This window comes from Sycon ciliatum, chromosome 2, assembly GCF_964019385.1.
Source record: "Sycon ciliatum chromosome 2, ocSycCili1.1, whole genome shotgun sequence".
NCBI classification, from domain to species: Eukaryota; Metazoa; Porifera; class Calcarea; order Leucosolenida; family Sycettidae; genus Sycon; species Sycon ciliatum.
Window position 1 is genome coordinate 11,009,214 of NC_088644.1, and position 18,935 is coordinate 11,028,148.

The 18,935-nt window shown below is 46.7% G+C and overlaps 2 protein-coding genes and 1 long non-coding RNA gene across 3 annotated transcripts; 1 reads left to right on the forward strand and 2 right to left on the reverse strand.

The window, feature by feature from the left end:
- Window positions 1–1,035: 1,035 nt before the first annotated feature.
- LOC135808659 (uncharacterized) lies at window positions 1,036–4,440 on the reverse strand. The gene is made up of 3 exons (XM_065321880.1): window positions 3,953–4,440; window positions 3,231–3,519; window positions 1,036–1,802 (listed from the first exon to the last, which is right to left on the reverse strand). Exons 1-3 carry the CDS (start codon window positions 3,967–3,969, stop codon window positions 1,668–1,670), a joined length of 441 nt encoding a protein of 146 aa, XP_065177952.1. The 5' UTR covers window positions 3,970–4,440; the 3' UTR covers window positions 1,036–1,667.
- A 160-nt stretch (window positions 4,441–4,600) lies between these two features.
- Window positions 4,601–14,354, forward strand: LOC135808658 (proline-rich protein PRCC-like). Its single transcript, XM_065321879.1, has 8 exons — window positions 4,601–5,152; window positions 7,448–7,510; window positions 9,316–9,747; window positions 10,746–10,889; window positions 11,703–11,852; window positions 12,253–12,402; window positions 13,522–13,587; window positions 13,892–14,354. The coding sequence occupies exons 1-8, from the start codon at window positions 4,910–4,912 to the stop codon at window positions 13,976–13,978; spliced, it is 1,335 nt and encodes a 444-aa protein (XP_065177951.1). The 5' UTR covers window positions 4,601–4,909; the 3' UTR covers window positions 13,979–14,354.
- An 802-nt stretch (window positions 14,355–15,156) lies between these two features.
- On the reverse strand, window positions 15,157–18,715 carry LOC135808661 (uncharacterized). The gene is made up of 3 exons (XR_010552101.1): window positions 18,226–18,715; window positions 16,414–16,512; window positions 15,157–15,523 (listed from the first exon to the last, which is right to left on the reverse strand). It is a non-coding gene; the product is annotated as an uncharacterized LOC135808661 (long non-coding RNA).
- Window positions 18,716–18,935: the final 220 nt, after the last annotated feature.

Sequence of the window (18,935 nt, forward strand, 5' to 3'; positions counted from 1 at the left end):
GCAAACCTTTCTTAACCCTTTACTGTCCGATTAAAATGTATACAAGCCCACGCAACCACAAAATCTGAAACTAAAATGAGACGTAACTTTGGTTTGAATTTGACGATTTCCACGATCTTGGGCATCCTGGAAAGGTCTTGACGAGACGAACGCAATGAGCCCACACTTTTTTTTTTTTTTTTTTTTTTTTTCAGCTACGAAGCCTCTTGTACGGGCAAAATTAATAAACCCATACAATCATGTCATGAAAATACAAAAGATGACCAAAATGATAAAGTAATAATTATTGTTTGCGTTCCGGCTCTCCGCCTTCTCCACAGAAACACATGCCCATAATATCAAAAACGGGCAACGCCAGCTTCTGCAACAACAACCTCAGCAGAGACAGGATCAGCAGTGCCAGTGAGGTGAGCTGTGAATGAGCCCACACTCGGCGCCACAGGATACACTGGTCCAGCGCTGCAAGCCAGGGAACGCGCAAAAGCGCTGAGCTCACGCTCGAGATCGATCTCAATCCACCATGTCACCCCTGTTGCTTGTATCGAGCTCAAATATTTTCGTAGAGACTCCCGGGAACCTACTTTTGGTGTAGCCTTGCCAACAGGTGACGTAAACAGGGAAAATCCCAGCCGTCGACATGCGCGTCGCGCTCTGAACGCACTTTTCCCGGGACCAGAATTACGAGTGCGATAACTCAGCAACCGCTGTTCGTATCGCTTCGGGAATTGTTCGAGGCGACAGCTGAGACTTTTCTCTTCGACCTACATATTTCGATCTCTCCAAAAGACCTAGATTTGAGCAAGTTACGATAATTTCAAAATGCCTACCCCATCGATCCCATTGGATCGATGCTTGTATGTACGGACAGTAAAGGGTTAATATCAGCATTGCATTAGGGGCCGTCCGGGGTTACCAATTGTTTTTACAAAACGAAAAGTTTTAGTATTTTTCAGCCCCCACCCGTACCCACCCACCCGTACCCACCTTTTCTGCAGGTAAAACGAATTCCAATAAAATATTGATGTCATTTTTCGACACCCAGAAGTAACTGGGCATTCTCCATCAGCATTCAATAATTATTTTCAAAACGAAACTCCATCAAACCCACCCACCCACAAACGAAAACATTTCGTTTTGAAAATATTATTGGTAACCTTGGACGACCCCTTAGACATGTCGAGTCGGCGAATACATTGATGGCTCGACAAGCAGCATGCCTTCGGGGCATCCTATTATCAAACTTAAACTAAACGGCTTGACACCGCAGCAGAAGATCAAGAATGCAAGGGCCAGCCGACAGCCAGCTGTTCCATGTGAGAAGGAGAGGTAGGAAAGAAGTGATAGCTTTTTAGGCCTGAACAGACCCAAGCATAGATAGCAACGATCAGAAGCGCTGCAGGAAAGTAGATGAAGATTGATAATTAGTAGAGGCCTAGGGAAATTTGAATATGGATCATACAGGCAAAAAGGAGTAACATGCCCAGAAAAGCAGTAAAATGGGTCTACAAAAAAACAGAATAAAAACAATGATAATTGACGTGGGGATAATAATTTCATAGCCTTGATTACGTTTGTCGTATTTATATAAATAAAAATAATAATAAGCAATAGCAAAAGTGGAGAAAACAATGTCCATCACACTCCGGCAGGTAAACAGTGCATTGCTTCTAGAAGCCGCCGGACATGTGCTCGCCTGGTCGGCCACCCACCGCCGCATTTCCCGAATGCGATGATGAACTTCTCATTGCCGGATTGGTGCGCATGGACCGCTCCCCGCCTTCATGGCAATTGGGGCTGATGAACTGTGTGCCGTGGGTAAGAGAAGCAGACAGAAAGTACACAACTTGACCCTGACAGAATGCTGATGACAAGCTACTGTCGCTCAGTTGCGTACTCAGTCCCTGGGCACAACTGTGATTACGTGACTTCGAGTAGACTATACATCCACGCTTACAAAAATGCCCACTATTGCATCAAACTGACATTCCATGTTTGCTGGCCCCAGTACACTAAACAAAAGCGCTGAGCAGCGGATAGAGACCAGCTGCAAGCCCATGTTGGTACCAACAAACAGGCAATGCTTCGCCACACTGTAAGAACATGTACAGTCATGCAAGTCATGCAAGCCTTCACAGCCAAGATAGTAGAAGACAGTCAACCTTGCGAATAACGACCCTCGACCATGCATGAGAAAAGTGCCGTTATCATGGTTATTCGGGAGGTTGAACGTATGCAGTATAATAGTCACTAAGCCTGAAGATTGTGTCGTTAGTTGCGAGTTGTTGTTATACTCAATGTCGTTACTTACGAGGTTGACTGCACATATACTCAATATCCTTAATCAATCTGGACTTTCGTATGCAGGGCATTAAGAAACAGTACATGTACAGTAGACTGCCCGATATCCTTATTAGACTTATACAATCATGTACTTGTAAGGCCAGCATTTTTTATCTATGTTTCGCGTCGCCCGCACGCATACGTTTTGCCTTTTTCGGAAAAAAATAATAAAATCGAACATGCACAGTGAGTGTACAATCGTGCGAATCATCAGTGTGTACTGGTTGCATACGGCGAAGCTGGGATTCAGAAATGGCCTCGAGGCCAGCGTTGGTAAATCGTTTGGTCGGCATCTGCGAGCAATATTCTATGAGCTTACACCAGACCGCATCGATCGCCTCAAGCTGAGAGGATGCGTCGTTCCGGACCTCTTTGCACCGCTGCTGAAGTCTGAGTACAATAATCCAGCGAAGCATGGCCACCAACGGTTGCCTCCTCTGTCCAAAGTGAATATTTACTCGTGCTGATAACCCAGATGTTATGCTTGGATGTACTGTAGGATTTTTCTTTCGAATGTACACCATGCACAAGGTACTGTGCTATGTACAGTGCTATACACCTCTGATGCGCCTTTTTATTATTTTGCATTTTTTTCACCTCTTGCATATGATTGTGGAAGTTGAACTGACGCGAAACATAGATATAAAAAATGATGGCCTAATGTAAAGTATGTCGCATTTGGGTAAAATGTACTGAAGCATGTCCATAGTACCCGGTCCGGCCATGGCCGGACCTCATTACGAAAAAGGTTGATCCACCTAATTCATGAAGTGTTTTTTTCGTCAACAATGTCATTCCTAGGCAGGTACCCCCCCCCCCCCCTTTGGCTGGACCACCCGAAATCCCAGTGACATGGCCCTGACACTGAAGGAATTTATTCAAGTACTTACACCGCCAGAGTGGGTAGACGGTCCCAGCGAGATGTCAGTATGGACCAGTCCGCTGCCCTGGCCTTCGATGAAGCTCTGCACGCGCGTCAGCTCGCTCACCCGATGCTGGCTGACATCGAGCCTGCCGTCTGGATTGGACATGCGCGCCATCGGATCGCCTTGCTTGACGCGCGCCACTATGCAGAAGATACACACGCTCAGGTAGACGGTGCAGAACGCAAACGATATCCCAATTGCCGTGCTGATGGATGTCTTGACGGTGATCGTCAGGTCCACCATCTCGGTGATGCTTGAGAAACAGAACAATAAGACGGGACAGCATGCATCAGATACATGTGCATGTACTCATGCAATTCGCCGAAAAGCTAGAGTTGCAGTGATCTGTGAGTAAGTGCAGGCAGGCACGCGGCCCCTTGTGCACATCTTCCTTTGGATTTTTGATTTCTTGTATGGACATCACTCATCATATCAGGGACACATGATATACGTGTACAGTACGAAAAAATATACAACTGCATATTATATGAGGGAGCATATTCTCCCGAGAAAATTCAGTAATGAGCTTTTGAAGATGGCATCAACGAAATACATTGTAATGAGCTTTTGGCGGATTGCTTACATGCAGATCAGACTCGTGTTCTCGAAAGACGATCTCTTCTCCTATCTACCCGGTAAGCCAGAGAAGAAAAGCGACAACAAGAAAAGCACTCCAGGCTACTTACTTCGAAATGGCACTCATGGTATATTATTGGATGCTGGGCCAATTCCACGGGTATTCTCCTCTCCAGACTTTGTTTCTCCGGGCCTAACCACAAGTTGTCCACAACACCTGCCTTGGGCCGTTGTGTTTTCTGCTCCACTGCCAATGCGACTGCTAGCAATTCTTTGTAGTGTGAGCTACAACACGAGCCTAATCATCTGCACAGGAAGGTGGCCTGTTTTCGTGAGACGCAGTTTCTGAGGTACAATTTATCTCTGACGTAGAAATAAGAAGTTCCACGATTCATGCGGCCACAATATTTTGAAGAGTTGTAGATCTACCACAATCCCATAGACTTTTGTTCCAGTACTCTGCGTTTGTAATGAAGTAGACTTCCCTCACTTTCGCTCCCAATCTCATGTCCTTGCATGTCAACTTGGCAACAAATAAGCAAAGAACCACCAAACTCCGAAGAAGGACTTGTTGTGGGTCTACGGCGGCAAGCACAAGCCACAAGTCCGACTTCCCGTTGTTTTGAAATGCGCTCCCCGAATGGGGGAAGCCCCTTCGCGCGCTCAGCTCACGATCTACTATCTCTGACGTAGAAATAAGAAGTTCCACGATTCATGCGGCCACAATATTTTGAAGAGTTGTAGATCTACCACAATCCCATAGACTTTTGTTCCAGTAGATCTACTCTGCGTTTGTAATGAAGTACTGAGTAGACTTCCCTCACTTTCGCTCCCAATCTCATGTCCTTGCATGTCAACTGTGGAGTATCAAGCGCGGGTTATGGACTCTTGCTAGTATCTATCGATCACGAGAAACAAAAAGCAGGATACTTTGCACTGAATTTTTTTGTAGATAAAATTATAATTTTAAAATTGCAGTGATCAAATCAATCCCAAACTGGATACAGTAGTACCGCGTATAGTAGTAACAGTCACATTGACCTGCTCTTGCCCGCGGCAGTATTGCTATGTCACTCTCACTGGTGGCTTATGATAGTAGTGAAGGCAGCGAGGATGAGGGGAACATTTCCACACGGACCAAACCTGAAGAGGATTCTGCACCCCAGGCTATCGAAGCCACCAATGGCAGCAAATTGCTGACGTCGTTGCCTGCTCCAAAGAGCCAGCCTAGCTTCTCAGCAATTTCTTCTCTTCTTTTCAAGAAGGATAAGAATGGAAAGGCCATGATAGCTATGCCAGTCGCTCCTGATGTAAGTACTGGCAATGCAATGCTGGGAATGCTAGAAACACTACTACAATAGTAGTGTTGCATTTTTAACGAGAGAGCTTGGAAGCTCACGGCCCTACGCTATGCTTTTTTGCCTTGATGACCTAGACCAAAAAAAGCATAGGGATGTTATAAATTCTTATAATCTTCTCATTTTTTAAAGACATAACCTGGGATTCGAACCCGCACTATCGCCCTGCATGCATCCCCCGATACACTTCGCATACATACATGTACATACTAACTCTTCCAAGTTGCTTCACATTATGATCTTTCATTTGAAAGCCCTATTTGAATATGCATTGTGGCCAGCCGTCTTTGATGGTCCGGTACGGTACGGGACAGGTACGGTCGAGGTAATACGACACCGTCTACCGCATTGATGACATAGGCAAAAAAAGCTTAGGGATGTTATAAATTTTTCAATTCTCCTTTTTTTCAGGCATAACCTGGGATTCGAATCCGCACTATCGCCCTACATGCATTCCCTCATACACTTCGCATTCATACTCATTCTTCCAAGTTGCTTCACGTTATGATCTTGCGTTTGAAAGCCCTATTTGAATATTGCGGCCAGCTGCATGTGGCCAGCTAGCTGTGTTTGATGGTACGTTACGGTACGGGACAGACACGGGATAGCGCCAGGCGTGACACAAACAAACAAACACCAAATTAAAGCTGTGTGGACCCTGGCTAGCGCCAGACGTTACTGAAGTAACGTCTTCTGCATAGCTACGGGAATAAAATGAATTAGTGGTGTGCACGGGTAGTCGGGTACCCGTGCTACCCGTGAGGACCTCGGGTAGTCGGGTACCGAATAGTACCCGAAAACCCGAGGTCGCAGATGACATCATGTACAGTGCACGTGTAGAAATAATTCACGCCTGTCTACCCAATGCGCAAGGGGAGGGGCCGGTGTGCATTGTGGTCTTACCATGGAAACATTACCCGATCGGGTACCCGTGCTACCCGGACCCGATACCCGGAGAAAATGCTACCCGACTCGGCCCTAAAATTAATATTAAAACTCTTTTGGTTTGAGGGAGTTGAACAGGGAACAATCTGAAGGCATGTTGACTGTCACCACCAGTACTTGAAGCAGGCGCCTTCGCTTTAGATTGGCGATTCTCACTAAGCCGTGTTGCGTAGTCATTATCCCAGCAGGTTCCGTTGAGCATTTTCTTCGGACTTCAAAAATTGAATCGAAATTCAAGCTTCTTGGTGATGTAGCCATTTCTATACCCACAGAATAAAACACAAGAGAGCCAACGCAGGACCCTCGCTATTCTCGTTCTTCACACAAGTCCTCATACTAACAACTTGTTCGACTGAGTTAAGTGAGTTGGGGACCAGTCACATGGTATGTGTGACTGCCCACTAGACGCTGACCTGAGATGTGATGCTGCTACCTCGCTTACGCTTCCTGCTCGCTCACGTGATCAGTCCAGCTGTTCATGCTGGCCCATCACGTCGGTGCACGTGCCGACCGTACCACACACACACATACACGCACGCACCCCCCCCCCCCCCCCCCACACACACACATATACGAAATAAACACGGGCTCACGACTAGGTCAGTGTATTGTGCCAATGGCATGGTCCAGTGTTAGCAGGTCTGAGACTCACAGACCCTGGTGCTAGCTGAGCATCAGTCCGCAGATGTCATTAGCCTGTCGGCAACACTGTATTAGAGACTGAGAGGTTCCGCATAATGCAATGGCGTTAGTAAAAACCGTAGTCGACCTACTGAAAGTCTTACCCACTGCATTAGGATCCTTGCTCCGCCCTACGGAGTTTTCGAGCCCCGTAGCTGCCCATGGCAACTTCGGTCGCGAAAATGCACGACCCGGAGAGACAGACAGACAGACAGACAGACTGACTGACAGATAGACAGACTGATAGACAGACTGACAGAGAGAGAGAGAGAGAGAGAGAGTTCTACATTTATCCCCAAATCCGCTTACGGAGCACCTCCGTTAATAAATCCAATGTACGTACTCGACAAAGACTACTTTCCGTAAGTGGAGTGCAAACTCGCAAATTCACGGGTTTTCCCGCCCACTTAACCGGGACATAATGTTGCTTGACGTTACGTAGTGCGGAACCTATCTACTGTAGTACGCAGATTCTCCCCCCCCCCCCCCCCCCCCCCCCCGCACACACACACACTCACCACACTCCATAAGCTGATAGTATACAGTCGACTTCTGACAACACGAAAGCTGAGCGGTATCCATACTCTTGTTTCCTTTCTGTGTGACTTGTGCTGACTGTAGTCGGATTCAGATGATGATGGACCTCCATCGAAGAAGAAGAAGAAGGATGATGGCAAAGCACCGGTAAGACATAGCAGGGTGATATTGGCATGCTGATGGAGCCACACGTCCCCGTTTTATCTGTGACCAAGGATGTAAGACCGAAGACAGAGCGGCAGTCTTGTTCTAGCTCTATTTATCGTGATGTGTGTGTATGTAAACACATGTGTGCACGCACATGTATTTACACACACACACACACACACCTTTGACCTTTGACGCCCATCGCCGGAGGCGATGATAGCAATGCTATGGCAGAAGCCATAGCAACTTGTGCTGGGATTGCACCATTCAACAGCTTGCAAGGTTGAAGAATTGACCGTCACTATTCAGCCTGGTCTACACCATACAGCTATTTGAAGTGAGTTTTTTTTGGCCAGTGAATCCCTTTTTTTGGTCTTTTTTTCTTTCTTTTTTGGTCTTTTTTTCTTTTCTTTTTTTTCCGCACACACATCTCACCACATACTCCGGCATGCACTGGCTGTTGGTAACCACCCAGGAGAATGAAAGAAAAGTCAGGAAGAGTCTGAGAAAGAGAAGAAAGACGTGTGTGACCATAATCGTCGGGAATCGAACCCGCAATCTATCGATTGGAAATCGCTGCACATACCACTGCACCATATGGGACACAGCGTCAACACACACACACACACACACACACACACACACACACACACACACACACACACACACACACACACACACACACACACATGCACACACATGTGCACACCTTAGACCTTAGACATGCCCATCGCGGGAGCGATGATAGCGAACAGCTATGTTAGACATAGCAACTTGTGCTGGGATTACACCATTCAACAGCTTGCAAGGCTGATGAATTGACCGCCACTATTTATAGCCTGGTATCCACCACACAGCTGTTTGAAGTGACTTTTTCTGGCCAGTGAATCCCTATTTTTGATTTTTTCAATTTTTTTCTTTTTTTTCTTTTCACACACACACACACACACACATGTGCACACACACGCATGCACCCACACACGCATGCTTGCACACGTACACACGCACACACACGTACACACACACACACACACACACACACACACTGAGCCAAGAGTGATTGCACGAGTACTATCCCTAAATTGGTATATTCTTGTATTTCAATTTGTTCAAGTACGGCAAGTGCATATACATGACGTTTTTGTACTGCCTTACCGCTGGAGAGTGATTTTCTAATTCCTACAGAACTAATAGTTTAGAAGCGTGAATACCGCAGATCCTGACCATGATTTTTAAGAGTCAATGCCTGTAGTGACCGAATATCAGCAGACGTGGCCTAATTTCCACCATCACTACGACCACCGCCGCCACCACCACCACCACCATCACCACCACCACCACCACCACCACCACAGGCCGCTACAACATGTCCCCAAGTACAAGTTGACTTGTCTTGACCATTATCCAATTTTGAGCTCTCCAACGGCCGTATATACGCGTATATCCACTGTAGGCAACTTCGTGACAGGAAAGCAGAGTAGTGCATAGGTGCCAGCACCTTGTGAAATCTCCCCACCCCGAAATGGGATGTTCTTGTGCGTATTGTAGTTTGAACAGGTGATCTTTTGTTCAATCAACGGGCAGTGGCTGGAAGCATTGATTTTCCTGGTCTGGCAATCAGTGCAGGTGTCAAGTGACTGAAGTGAGGTTCCTTTTTCATGTGCCTACTATTTACGCTGTCGCTGGCATGTGCCGCTGCCTGCAGGTGGCCCTTGTGGCAGTGGAACAACAAGAATAATTTGTGTGTGTGTGCATGTGTGGTTGGGTGGGTGTATGCGTGTGTACGCGTGTGTTTCGTACCACAGGTGCAAGTGGGCAAGTCGGCACTGATGTCGATGCTTCCGCAGCCGAAGAACTTGTTCCAGAAAGCCAAAATATCAACGGGTGAGGCTTCCAGTGTGGGAACCATCACATCACAAGAGGGAGATGCCATGCGGGCAAAGAATAAGAACATGCCGACTAAGAAGTCGACTGCCTCTCTCACTCCATACGTCTTGGGCAAGAAGAAAGAAGCAGTGCCGATAGACACATCGCGTAAGTCCGCCATTGCAAAGAAACCAGCAGCCACAGCCAAGGGGGAGGAGGACGAGGATGGCGAGGAGGAGAGCACCCCGTTCTTCTCCTTCCACTCGGCAAAGGACGATGAGGCTCTCCTTGCTCAAGACAAAGCGACCAGTGAAGCCGGGTCCATACCAACAGCGTATGCCACAACGGTGGAGCAGCGGACTGCGCATCAGGTATGTCACAATGTTAAAGATTATATCAACGTCATGAGATCATTTGCACTGTAGTTTTCTAGTCTCTGAGAGTTGTGTCCTACAGTTAAACCTGACACTTACGGACACCCAAGCGACTGAGGCCAAATGTCCTCAATTTACCGGTGTCTTCAATTCTCAGTTGCACCCATCGCCATACAATATTCACTCTTTTGACAGGTAACAATTCCATCAAATTTAAGATATCGCTATGTAAGTCTACAAACCACCCTGGTATTCCATGGCTAGTCAACGTTAACATCTTCCCGAAGACTTCAGCCGTTCTGATTTTACAATTTCACACAAAATTGTAATGCACTCGCCAACATTTTTACCGACGTGGCAGGCAGACGGAAATAATTATATGCACCGAAGTTTCTGGTCAATGTTGATGTTCGATGAACTGGCTCTCTTTTGTTTCCATAGAGCCATCCAGAGCAGAGAAACAGCCTGAATAGTAGATCTACTCTTGTACTTGTTGGCACCCATATTGCCATAGGCATAAGCAAGAGTACTATGATACGCACCCTAAGTTGCCAATTCTTGACAGCCATGCGTCTTCTTGCGTGAACGATTTGTTTCAGCAAACCTCTTCAGTCCTGCACATGCATTCATGATTGTGACCTATCTGCTTGACATGGCTGATTGTGAGCTATCTGCTTGACATGACTGATTGTGAACTATCTGCTTGACATGGCTGATTGTGAGCTATCTGCTTGACATGACTGATTGTCTGTACCAACTTCACCCAGCCACAGTATAACCTGTCAGGGCGGCGACCACTCGGATAAGGTGACCACCTGTCCTAGAAGACCACTGAAACCATCACCAAGGGATGCTATTTCCGATCAAATGGGACCTGGATAAGGAGACCACCTGGTAACTGAGCCCACGTTTTGAAGGTCCCTTGAGCGGTCGTCTCAGACTGGTTTCACTGTAGTTAGAGGAACGCGCCTTTGCCTGTTGGGTTTCCTGTGCAGGTGTGTGCCGGCGCCAGTGAGGCAGCGTCGTCCACTTCGTCATGGCCCAGCGCTGCTTGTAGTGAGCAGTATGTCGGCCCTGCCACCGGTCCGATGCCGGCAGAGTATTCGTACGGTGCTACTGCTCAGGAGCCCGATTACCCTGTAAGTATTAGTTTGAGTTGTGCATTGAACAAAGCGACAAATAGAATGGTTACACGTGGCAAATACTAGTACATGTACATGCTACGTGTACATGTACAGGCATCTACTTTCTTGCCGCAAACATTTCTCGTAGGGGTGAAACAATTATACCGAATACTCGAGTACTCGCTCGGTTTTTCAGAAATAATCGTACTCGGAATAAATCAGAGTACTCGTTCATACATGGTACTTGCATTTACCACAGAAATCTGCAGTTTCAGAGCAGCAGTCGGCGGATATTGATGTACAGACTGTGTGGTGAACATTTGTTCACGAGTAAAGAGAGCCCAAATGACCTACCAACCAATATACCCGAGAAAATGACTACCACTCGGTTCAATCAGGGTTGTATCATGTGATTTTAAGGCCCTCGGTGTGCAATTTTTAGGAGATGAAGAATACTCGAATACTCGAATATTCGATCAGACAAAATCAGAGTACTCGAACTCGGGATCTCAATGCCAACTTTCACCCCTAATTTCTCGACATCGTGAAGGGTACTTCTGTACAGCCTTGAAAAGAAACTGGCCAAAATCAATTACTTTACAGAAGTGTGCATGCCATTCATGTGGCATGTTTGAGCCTATGACTCACTGAGTGTGGATGGGAACAAGGGTGCTGTTGATGCAAAAGAAGGATCCACGTGCAGGATTCGAACCCAGCACCCCTGCCCTACCGATTAGGCTACCAGGGATCACACACCTATGGCTCCTTTTTGCTACACTTTGTCCCTGAAACTTGCGCTTCTCTTCGATTTGTCTGTTTCCATTGCAGGCAACCGGGCCCAGTTTGGAGCCGTCGGCACACAGCTATCCTGCATATGATAGTACTTCAGCAGACCCTCCTCCAGCATACCAAGTTGCACCTGCCGAAAGCCAGCAAGTGGCTCCGGACTCTCTTGGAGACTTGTTGAACGATGAGCAGGTATGTGAAGACCCACACATGGCTTGTGATGTGGTGGTGGTGTGTGTGTGCGTGCGTGGGCGTGCGTGCGTGAGCGTGTGTGTGTGTGTGAGAGAGAGAGAGAGAGAGAGAGAGACGGGGAGAGAGAAGAGAGGATAATGTTTCTGTATGGTTGGTGTTTTCTTTCTGATGTGTATCTTGGGAAATTAGAGGCAACATGCCTCGTACTGCTATTTTCTCTCCGAAACTCAACACTTGCAAGCCAGATACCATATGAAAGAAAGAAAAAATCATCAGTCGCACCACCGGTCCCAGTACGAGGCATGTTGCCTCTAATTTCCTAATACTTTGAAATTCTCCGTGAAGTCCAAATTTGAAATTTCAAGATGTGTATCTTGCCGGCTTTTTGTTTTCTTTTCAGTTCAAGCGATTGAGTCGTGGTGGTAAACGGAATAAACAAGATCTGGCAGCCATTGCAAGCAGTATGGTAGACTTTGATGAGAACGAACGAGCAAGTTCGTACAATGCGCTGCCATCCAAGTACATGAGTGAAGAGAAGGCAGTCCGGGCGGTAAGCTTGCCTACAAATCAGCATGTTTGTGTCACATGCCCATGTATGTGTTCCAGCCATATTTCCTGCCTGCTATTCTTTCCTGTTCAATTGTAAAATACGTATAATTTTAGCGAATGAAGAATTTATATTCTTCGGATTAGCGCTCATCGTATTTGATCTTCAGAATTTAGTTGCTATTTGCCTTGTGCTTCAAGTACCAGTATACAGTGTTCATTAAGTTAAAAGGTGCCCTTGGCCGAATGTTTACCCAGGCACACGAGGACTCAAATTTATTTCGTTTTAACAAGCTTACAATAGGGGTGTTAGGCCTGCAGCTTCACCAATGCAGTAAAACGTCAGTACAACACACAGTGAACTCCCCCATTCTGCCGATTGCAGAATTTCCGCAGAATTTGGAGAATCACTCGGAATATTGCAGAAAAAAGACAAGAAATTGATATTTTCTCGAGGCTTGTGATGTATTCGACAGCCAAACCAACTTGCTCATGGCTACAAAAAAGTTTCAAAGTCAACTTTCTGTGTACTGGGAGTTTTCATTTTTTTGTCCCAGGAGTTCGAAGCTCTGGTGTGTGTGTGTATACGTATAATTTTAGCGAATGAAGAATTTATATTCTTCGGATTAGCGCTCATCGTATTTGATCTTCAGAATTTAGTTGCTATTTGCCTTGTGCTTCAAGTACCAGTATACAGTGTTCATTAAGTTAAAAGGTGCCCTTGGCCGAATGTTTACCCAGGCACACGAGGACTCAAATTTATTTCGTTTTAACAAGTTTACAATAGGGGTGTTAGGCCTGCAGCTTCACCAATGCAGTAAAACGTCAGTACAACACACAGTGAACTCCCCCATTCTGCCGATTGCAGAATTTCCGCAGAATTTGGAGAATCACTCGGAATATTGCAGAAAAAAGACAAGAAATTGATATTTTCTCGAGGCTTGTGATGTATTCGACAGCCAAACCAACTTGCTCATGGCTACAAAAAAGTTTCAAAGTCAACTTTCTGTGTACTGGGAGTTTTCATTTTTTTGTCCCAGGAGTTCGAAGCTCTGGTGTGTGTGTGTGTGTGTGTGTGTGTGTGTGTGTTTGCATGGATGTATGTGCGTGTGTTTGCCAACAGCCTCAGAGTGCACAACCATCGCGGGCGCAGAAGAACAAGCACCAGATCACCTACCTCGCTTTCCAGGTACTCGACTGAGACACTCTCTTTGGCTGGTTTGTTCTCTGCCTAGGTACATTGGATATACCTGGTCCTGCAAAGTGCTCTTTACAGTGGTACCTGATTGTCATACACACACCGAATATTGTAGTTAGCAGTCAGTTGCAACATATGAAATCCAGCGACTTGAATACCAGTAAAAGCTCGTCTCACCCAGTCCACTTGAGTTTCGTGTTGTACAGCCCTCTCCCTATGGACAGACCTACGGAGTTAAAGTTGTGTGGTTGAGGTTTATTAAATTTCCTTTCTTTGTTCACTGTGTTTGTGACAGGCAAAAGAGCGCGAGTTGGAACTACAGAACCAGTGGTCGCAGAACCGCCAGACCAAGAAGCAGACACAGTCGAAGTATGGCTTTTGATCCCCGTACATCTTGCGGCTGTTGTAGCCGGCATATGACTGCCGTATGTTTCTCACAGGTACCCGCCATATTTGAGGAATACTTGTAATCTGTTAGTCCATGTCCTCATGAAAACTAGACACTACTGCCCTCTGTACAGTGCTGCTACTTCAAATCACTCGTGTGCTCAACACAAAATTCTTCTCTATATTCCAATATCATGTAACACATCACACTGTTGACCTCCTATAAAAACGCTCTCCCGGATCTTGTGTTCATGCGCAAACTATTTTTGTGTTCTGCTGAGGAATGCCAGTCACTGACTGGTATACCTGGTGAGGGAATTTTTTGCCGAAACGTTGTAAAACTTGATTGGTAAAAGTCGTACTAAAAGAAATCAATTGTTGTAGAGTGAAAGGAAAAGAGCGAGTCTGCTCAAGAAACCTCTTCCTTAGGGGTCGTCGCAAAGTTTTTTGTTGTCCCTGAAACGAACATGCTTCGTTCGGGGGGAGGGGGGGGGGGTGCGAGCCAAAATCGCAAGTCGACTGACACTGTACATATGACATGTACATGCATGTGATTTTCGTCGTCCGGCATAGCAAGCCGTGTTCGTTTCAGAGGGAGGGGAGGAGGTCCGAGTACGAAATGGACGATGTTCGTTTCAGGGACGACAGAAAACTTTTGCGGCGACCCCTTACTGGTACCGTTAAGATAGCTGCATGCCGGGGAATGTGGGGCCCAAGAGCATCCAGCCTGGATAAATAAGAGCCTTGGAACCTTATGATGAACACACGAGTTACGAAGTTTCCCTCGAATAGAAGTCTATAGAGTACTACAGTGGAGCTCGCTTATACAGTGTAGTACGTACTGTGCTAAGCTATCCTCTCGCTTCTACTCTCACTTGGTACGGACCGGGGTCGGACAGTGTCCCAAGCACGGGTGTATTGATCCACATGTTTTCATACGCTTGTTGCACTGTATACTATACAGACTGTAGTGCAGATTGTCGGAAACGCTGCACAGTACACACTTCATGCAGGCATGTACTGCCATGGCACTACACACTTCATGCAGGCATGTACTGCATGCCATGGCAGAGTGCGTGTACCTGTACTCTTCTTTTTATTCAAGAGTACAGGAGTACATGCATGTCATGTAACTCCATGCATTACAATAGTATCGATCAACACCAGTGTTGGTCATGTGGAGGCAATGCATTGTTGGTGTTATTTACAATGGGGCTAGATTATGGATAGGTTCTACAAGCGTAACACGGTTAGCCTTAATACAGATAATAGTATGCACATTGGTGTCAGTACACAAAGAAAAAAGCACAGCTAACGAAACCTACAGCAATGCTTCATAACCAAAGCCTCTCAGCATACAGCAGCGCGCACGGCGGCGCCTATTCAAAAGACTCCGTGCAGCATCTGACCAGAGATGGCGGCTTCTAGAACAACTTGAACTGGGGACAGGCTAGCCCACAATGTGTGGTTAGCACTAGGGTGAATGCACTCAATCTGGAAGTAATAAGATAGCAAGGATTCAGCCCTCCTCGTCAAAGAACTGTGGCAGAACAACACAGCCAAACCAAGCGAACAAACAAGTATAAATCGTACGCAGAGCTGTGTTCGATAGATGACTGCATCACCAGGAAACCGCGAGCATGCACTATGCTTGTGTACACGTGCACTGTACATGATGCCATCTGCGACTTCGGGTTTTCGGGTACTATTCTGTACCCGACTACCCGAGGTTCTCACGGGTGGCACGGGTACCCGACTACCCGTGCACACCCCTAGTTTCATGGATGACGAAAACCTTTTGCGACAACCCCTTAGTGGTCTTATCCAATGACGTGCAGGGGCTGCCAGTGATTACAGCATGATGACCACGTGTATGGGGACACGTTCACACACTCATCGGGTACACCACAGGAACTGTTTAAACAAAATTATACCGGTGCAGTGAAGCCTCGGTAGGCACATGCCCCTGCCCCAAAATGGGGTATTACTGATAGTACCCCATGTTGGGGTAAAAACACTGATAAAGCAAACTTTCCCTTTACGGCTTTAGAAGAGCTATTGTTCATCTCTATTGGTCCTGTATTAGATATACCACTGTGTATTGTGTGAGATCACTGGGTATAACTATAAGGTATGAATAAGAAGAACTCCCGTTATAGAGAACAAATGCCATAGGTCCCTTGGTGTTCGTCCTAAAGAGGTTTGACAGTGCCTGCACCTTAGTTGAATTGAACAATCGGCGTGGAGACAGTAATCCAAAAAGAGCTATGAGAGTAGCAAAGTTGCAGATACGACCATGAAACATAAGTTAACTACGTGTTAGAGTTCCAAAAAATGAATGGATTTCAATTGACACTTTTCATAGCTCTTTATAGTTGTATTGGTGCATCACACAAGTGGTCAGTGTTCTCAGTCTGTAAATGCACCTACCTTTTGGCGGTAATATTTCCCACCGGCAACTTTCCAGTCCCGACGCACGTCCTCCCGCACCCACGGTGCTTCTTCCTCCCACAAAATACGGCGCTTTATCTAAGGAAAGTGAGCAGTGGAACATACATTCTCTCAGAATACGGAGTGGCCGGAGAGGGTTGGGCGCATTCACTGTGTGCAGGGCCTGTTCTCAGTTTCAGGATAATGACATTATTGCTTATGATATAACTATATAAAACACAGAACAACAAAGGCAAGTGGATTGGTAGCCTTTCTATTGCTCCGTATGATTTTGATGGCGTCAAGCCATGCACTGCATACCAGGGAGTAGTAAAATTCCGGTATTTTACTACTCCCTACCGCATACCATAGGTACTGCATAGACCGTAAATTCCCGCCAGAGCGCCCCTACCTCCGCGACCCTTCTAGTAGGTCGGGTGGGGTGGGCCGGATGGATGGGTCCTACTTGCCGCATTCAGTACTACATGAACAAGTACTCGCCCCTACGAAAACTGTGCGTGCGTCTCGTACACCGACCAAAAGTCAAGAGCAGGGAGTCGTACAAACCCGTCAAAACCCAGAGTTTGTACGATCCCTGGTCAAGAGAGTGTGAACTGTTGCGTACATTTCCAACCGGGTCGAGCGCGCGTGTGCACTCTGCAGTGCAGCACAGCAGAGTGCAGTACAGCATCACACTTCACAGAGTCATACGATGATACAATCATTATCAATTCCTTGACAAGAAGCCAGGGAGGGGCGCATGGGAGAGACGGGGTGCTCTGGTGGGATTTTACGGTAGTACCTTGATTCACACGCACGCATACGCACACACACACACATGCGCGTCCGCAATCAGGTATTGTACCAATTATACCATGTACATGTACTTGTATGTCATGTATCGGATCTCTTTCCCCCGATTTTCTGTCATAACTTTGGTTCTACCTGACCGATTTTGGCGATCTTGGGCTCATTGGAAAGCTATTAGAGACAGAGGATCACAATAAATCCAACTCACCAAGAGGATACGTTTCGCTTCTACTGTAAAAAGTCTATAAAATAGCACAAAGATACGAAGCATTTCCATCGAAACACTACCCGATAGGGTATCTCGTATCTGTTGAAAATTACCCAAACAGGCTGATACGGCCCTATAAGATACTGGACACGATGCAAGCACAAACTTGTGTAAGCAATGAGTCTAATGATGGTAGACCTGCCTTACCAATACGGTCAGACGTTTTGCACTGAGCGAAGCAGATTCGGACAACCATGTACTAACTTGGCCAGCTGTCTCATTCAGTGTTCGGCAGACTGGCGCCACCCCTACTTTCCCGTGAATGTTTAAGAGGGCTGATGATCGCAGGGCAATGGCTGAGCTTGGTCAGCATCATAGTATCCCGGTTAGGCTGTGTTTACATGGGTGTTATTGTTTAAGTTTGACACGGCTTGAATTTCAACCAGCCACGACCACAGATTGACTGGAGCGTCTAAATGATGCACTGCGCGTAATTCCGGCGGCATCGAGAAACGTACCGCCGTACTTTTATGCGTATTTCCCGACAGGATTGCACCGCAATGCAGACGCTGATTCCCCACCAAAGTAATCGTGCGACGTTAACACCGACCTCTGTGTCAACCACGGACTTTCAACCAGGTTGAAAATTCTCATGTAAACCCAGCCTTACAGTGGTAGATTTACATCCACTGACTTACATGATTATACATGACTGTATTTGTATTTACACCGGTGTATGCATTTTTAAATCGCTGCACTGCGCGATTAGTGCCATAGTGGATCCATGCACTGACCTTTCCACCCATTGCCTGCTGCAGCACCCAGGGTCTGAGATAGAAGAGGCCAGTGAAACAGGCTACGGTACAGCCAAGCACCGTCGTGTGCAGCACGAACATAGAATACATTTTCCAACCCTAGTCTGTCGCAAGGACACGTTCGCCGTGAGCTCGGATGAAGCGATTATACGCAACGTCACCGTAGGTAGTCTACCGATTCCAGTGGTCGCCGTTTGCTGAATATGTCCGCGTCGTTCCCAGGCTTCAATGCTCAAGCAATACTACTATTATACCACTTCAAATGCTTCCCGAATGTCAGTGCGCGCACATTTGTTGCGTCCATGCACGGGAGTGGTTGTGAGCGGTGTAGAGAACTGGGCTCTAAGATCTGCTACTTAGACTTGAGGTAGTAATAGTATCCTCTGCACACTCCTGGAGAAGAAGGCAATATCTTCGACGGATTCCACCTCCTTCATCTACGGCAACGAAAAGCCGTTGTGTGCAAATCACCAAACTCCACAAACCAGAAACATTTTTCGCGTCATATCAACGGGTCCTGTTAGTTCGACGTCAGATCCCGATCCCGGGTACAGACTCAGTGACTGTTGTAGTTACTGTTTGCACGGCGCGGCACTGTGCCGCAGCTCGTTCCCGCGGCATAGCTGCTAAGCTAGAGACCGGGGAGTCGTATATATACGACTCCCTGGTCTCGCTGTTCTCTCCTGTTC

Bases quoted from the DNA above. Each gene is read 5' to 3' on its own strand.
- LOC135808659 (XM_065321880.1), bottom strand. The intron at 1,803-3,230 runs GTAAGTACTTGA...CACGGCACACAG, and splicing joins CGTCTACCCACTCTGGCGGT to TTCATCAGCCCCAATTGCCA.
- LOC135808658 (XM_065321879.1), top strand. From the start codon at position 4,910: ATGTCACTCTCACTGGTGGCTTATGATAGTAGTGAAGGCAGCGAGGAT. The intron at 9,748-10,745 runs GTATGTCACAAT...TTTCCTGTGCAG, and splicing joins AGCAGCGGACTGCGCATCAG to GTGTGTGCCGGCGCCAGTGA. The intron at 13,588-13,891 runs GTACTCGACTGA...TGTTTGTGACAG, and splicing joins TCACCTACCTCGCTTTCCAG to GCAAAAGAGCGCGAGTTGGA.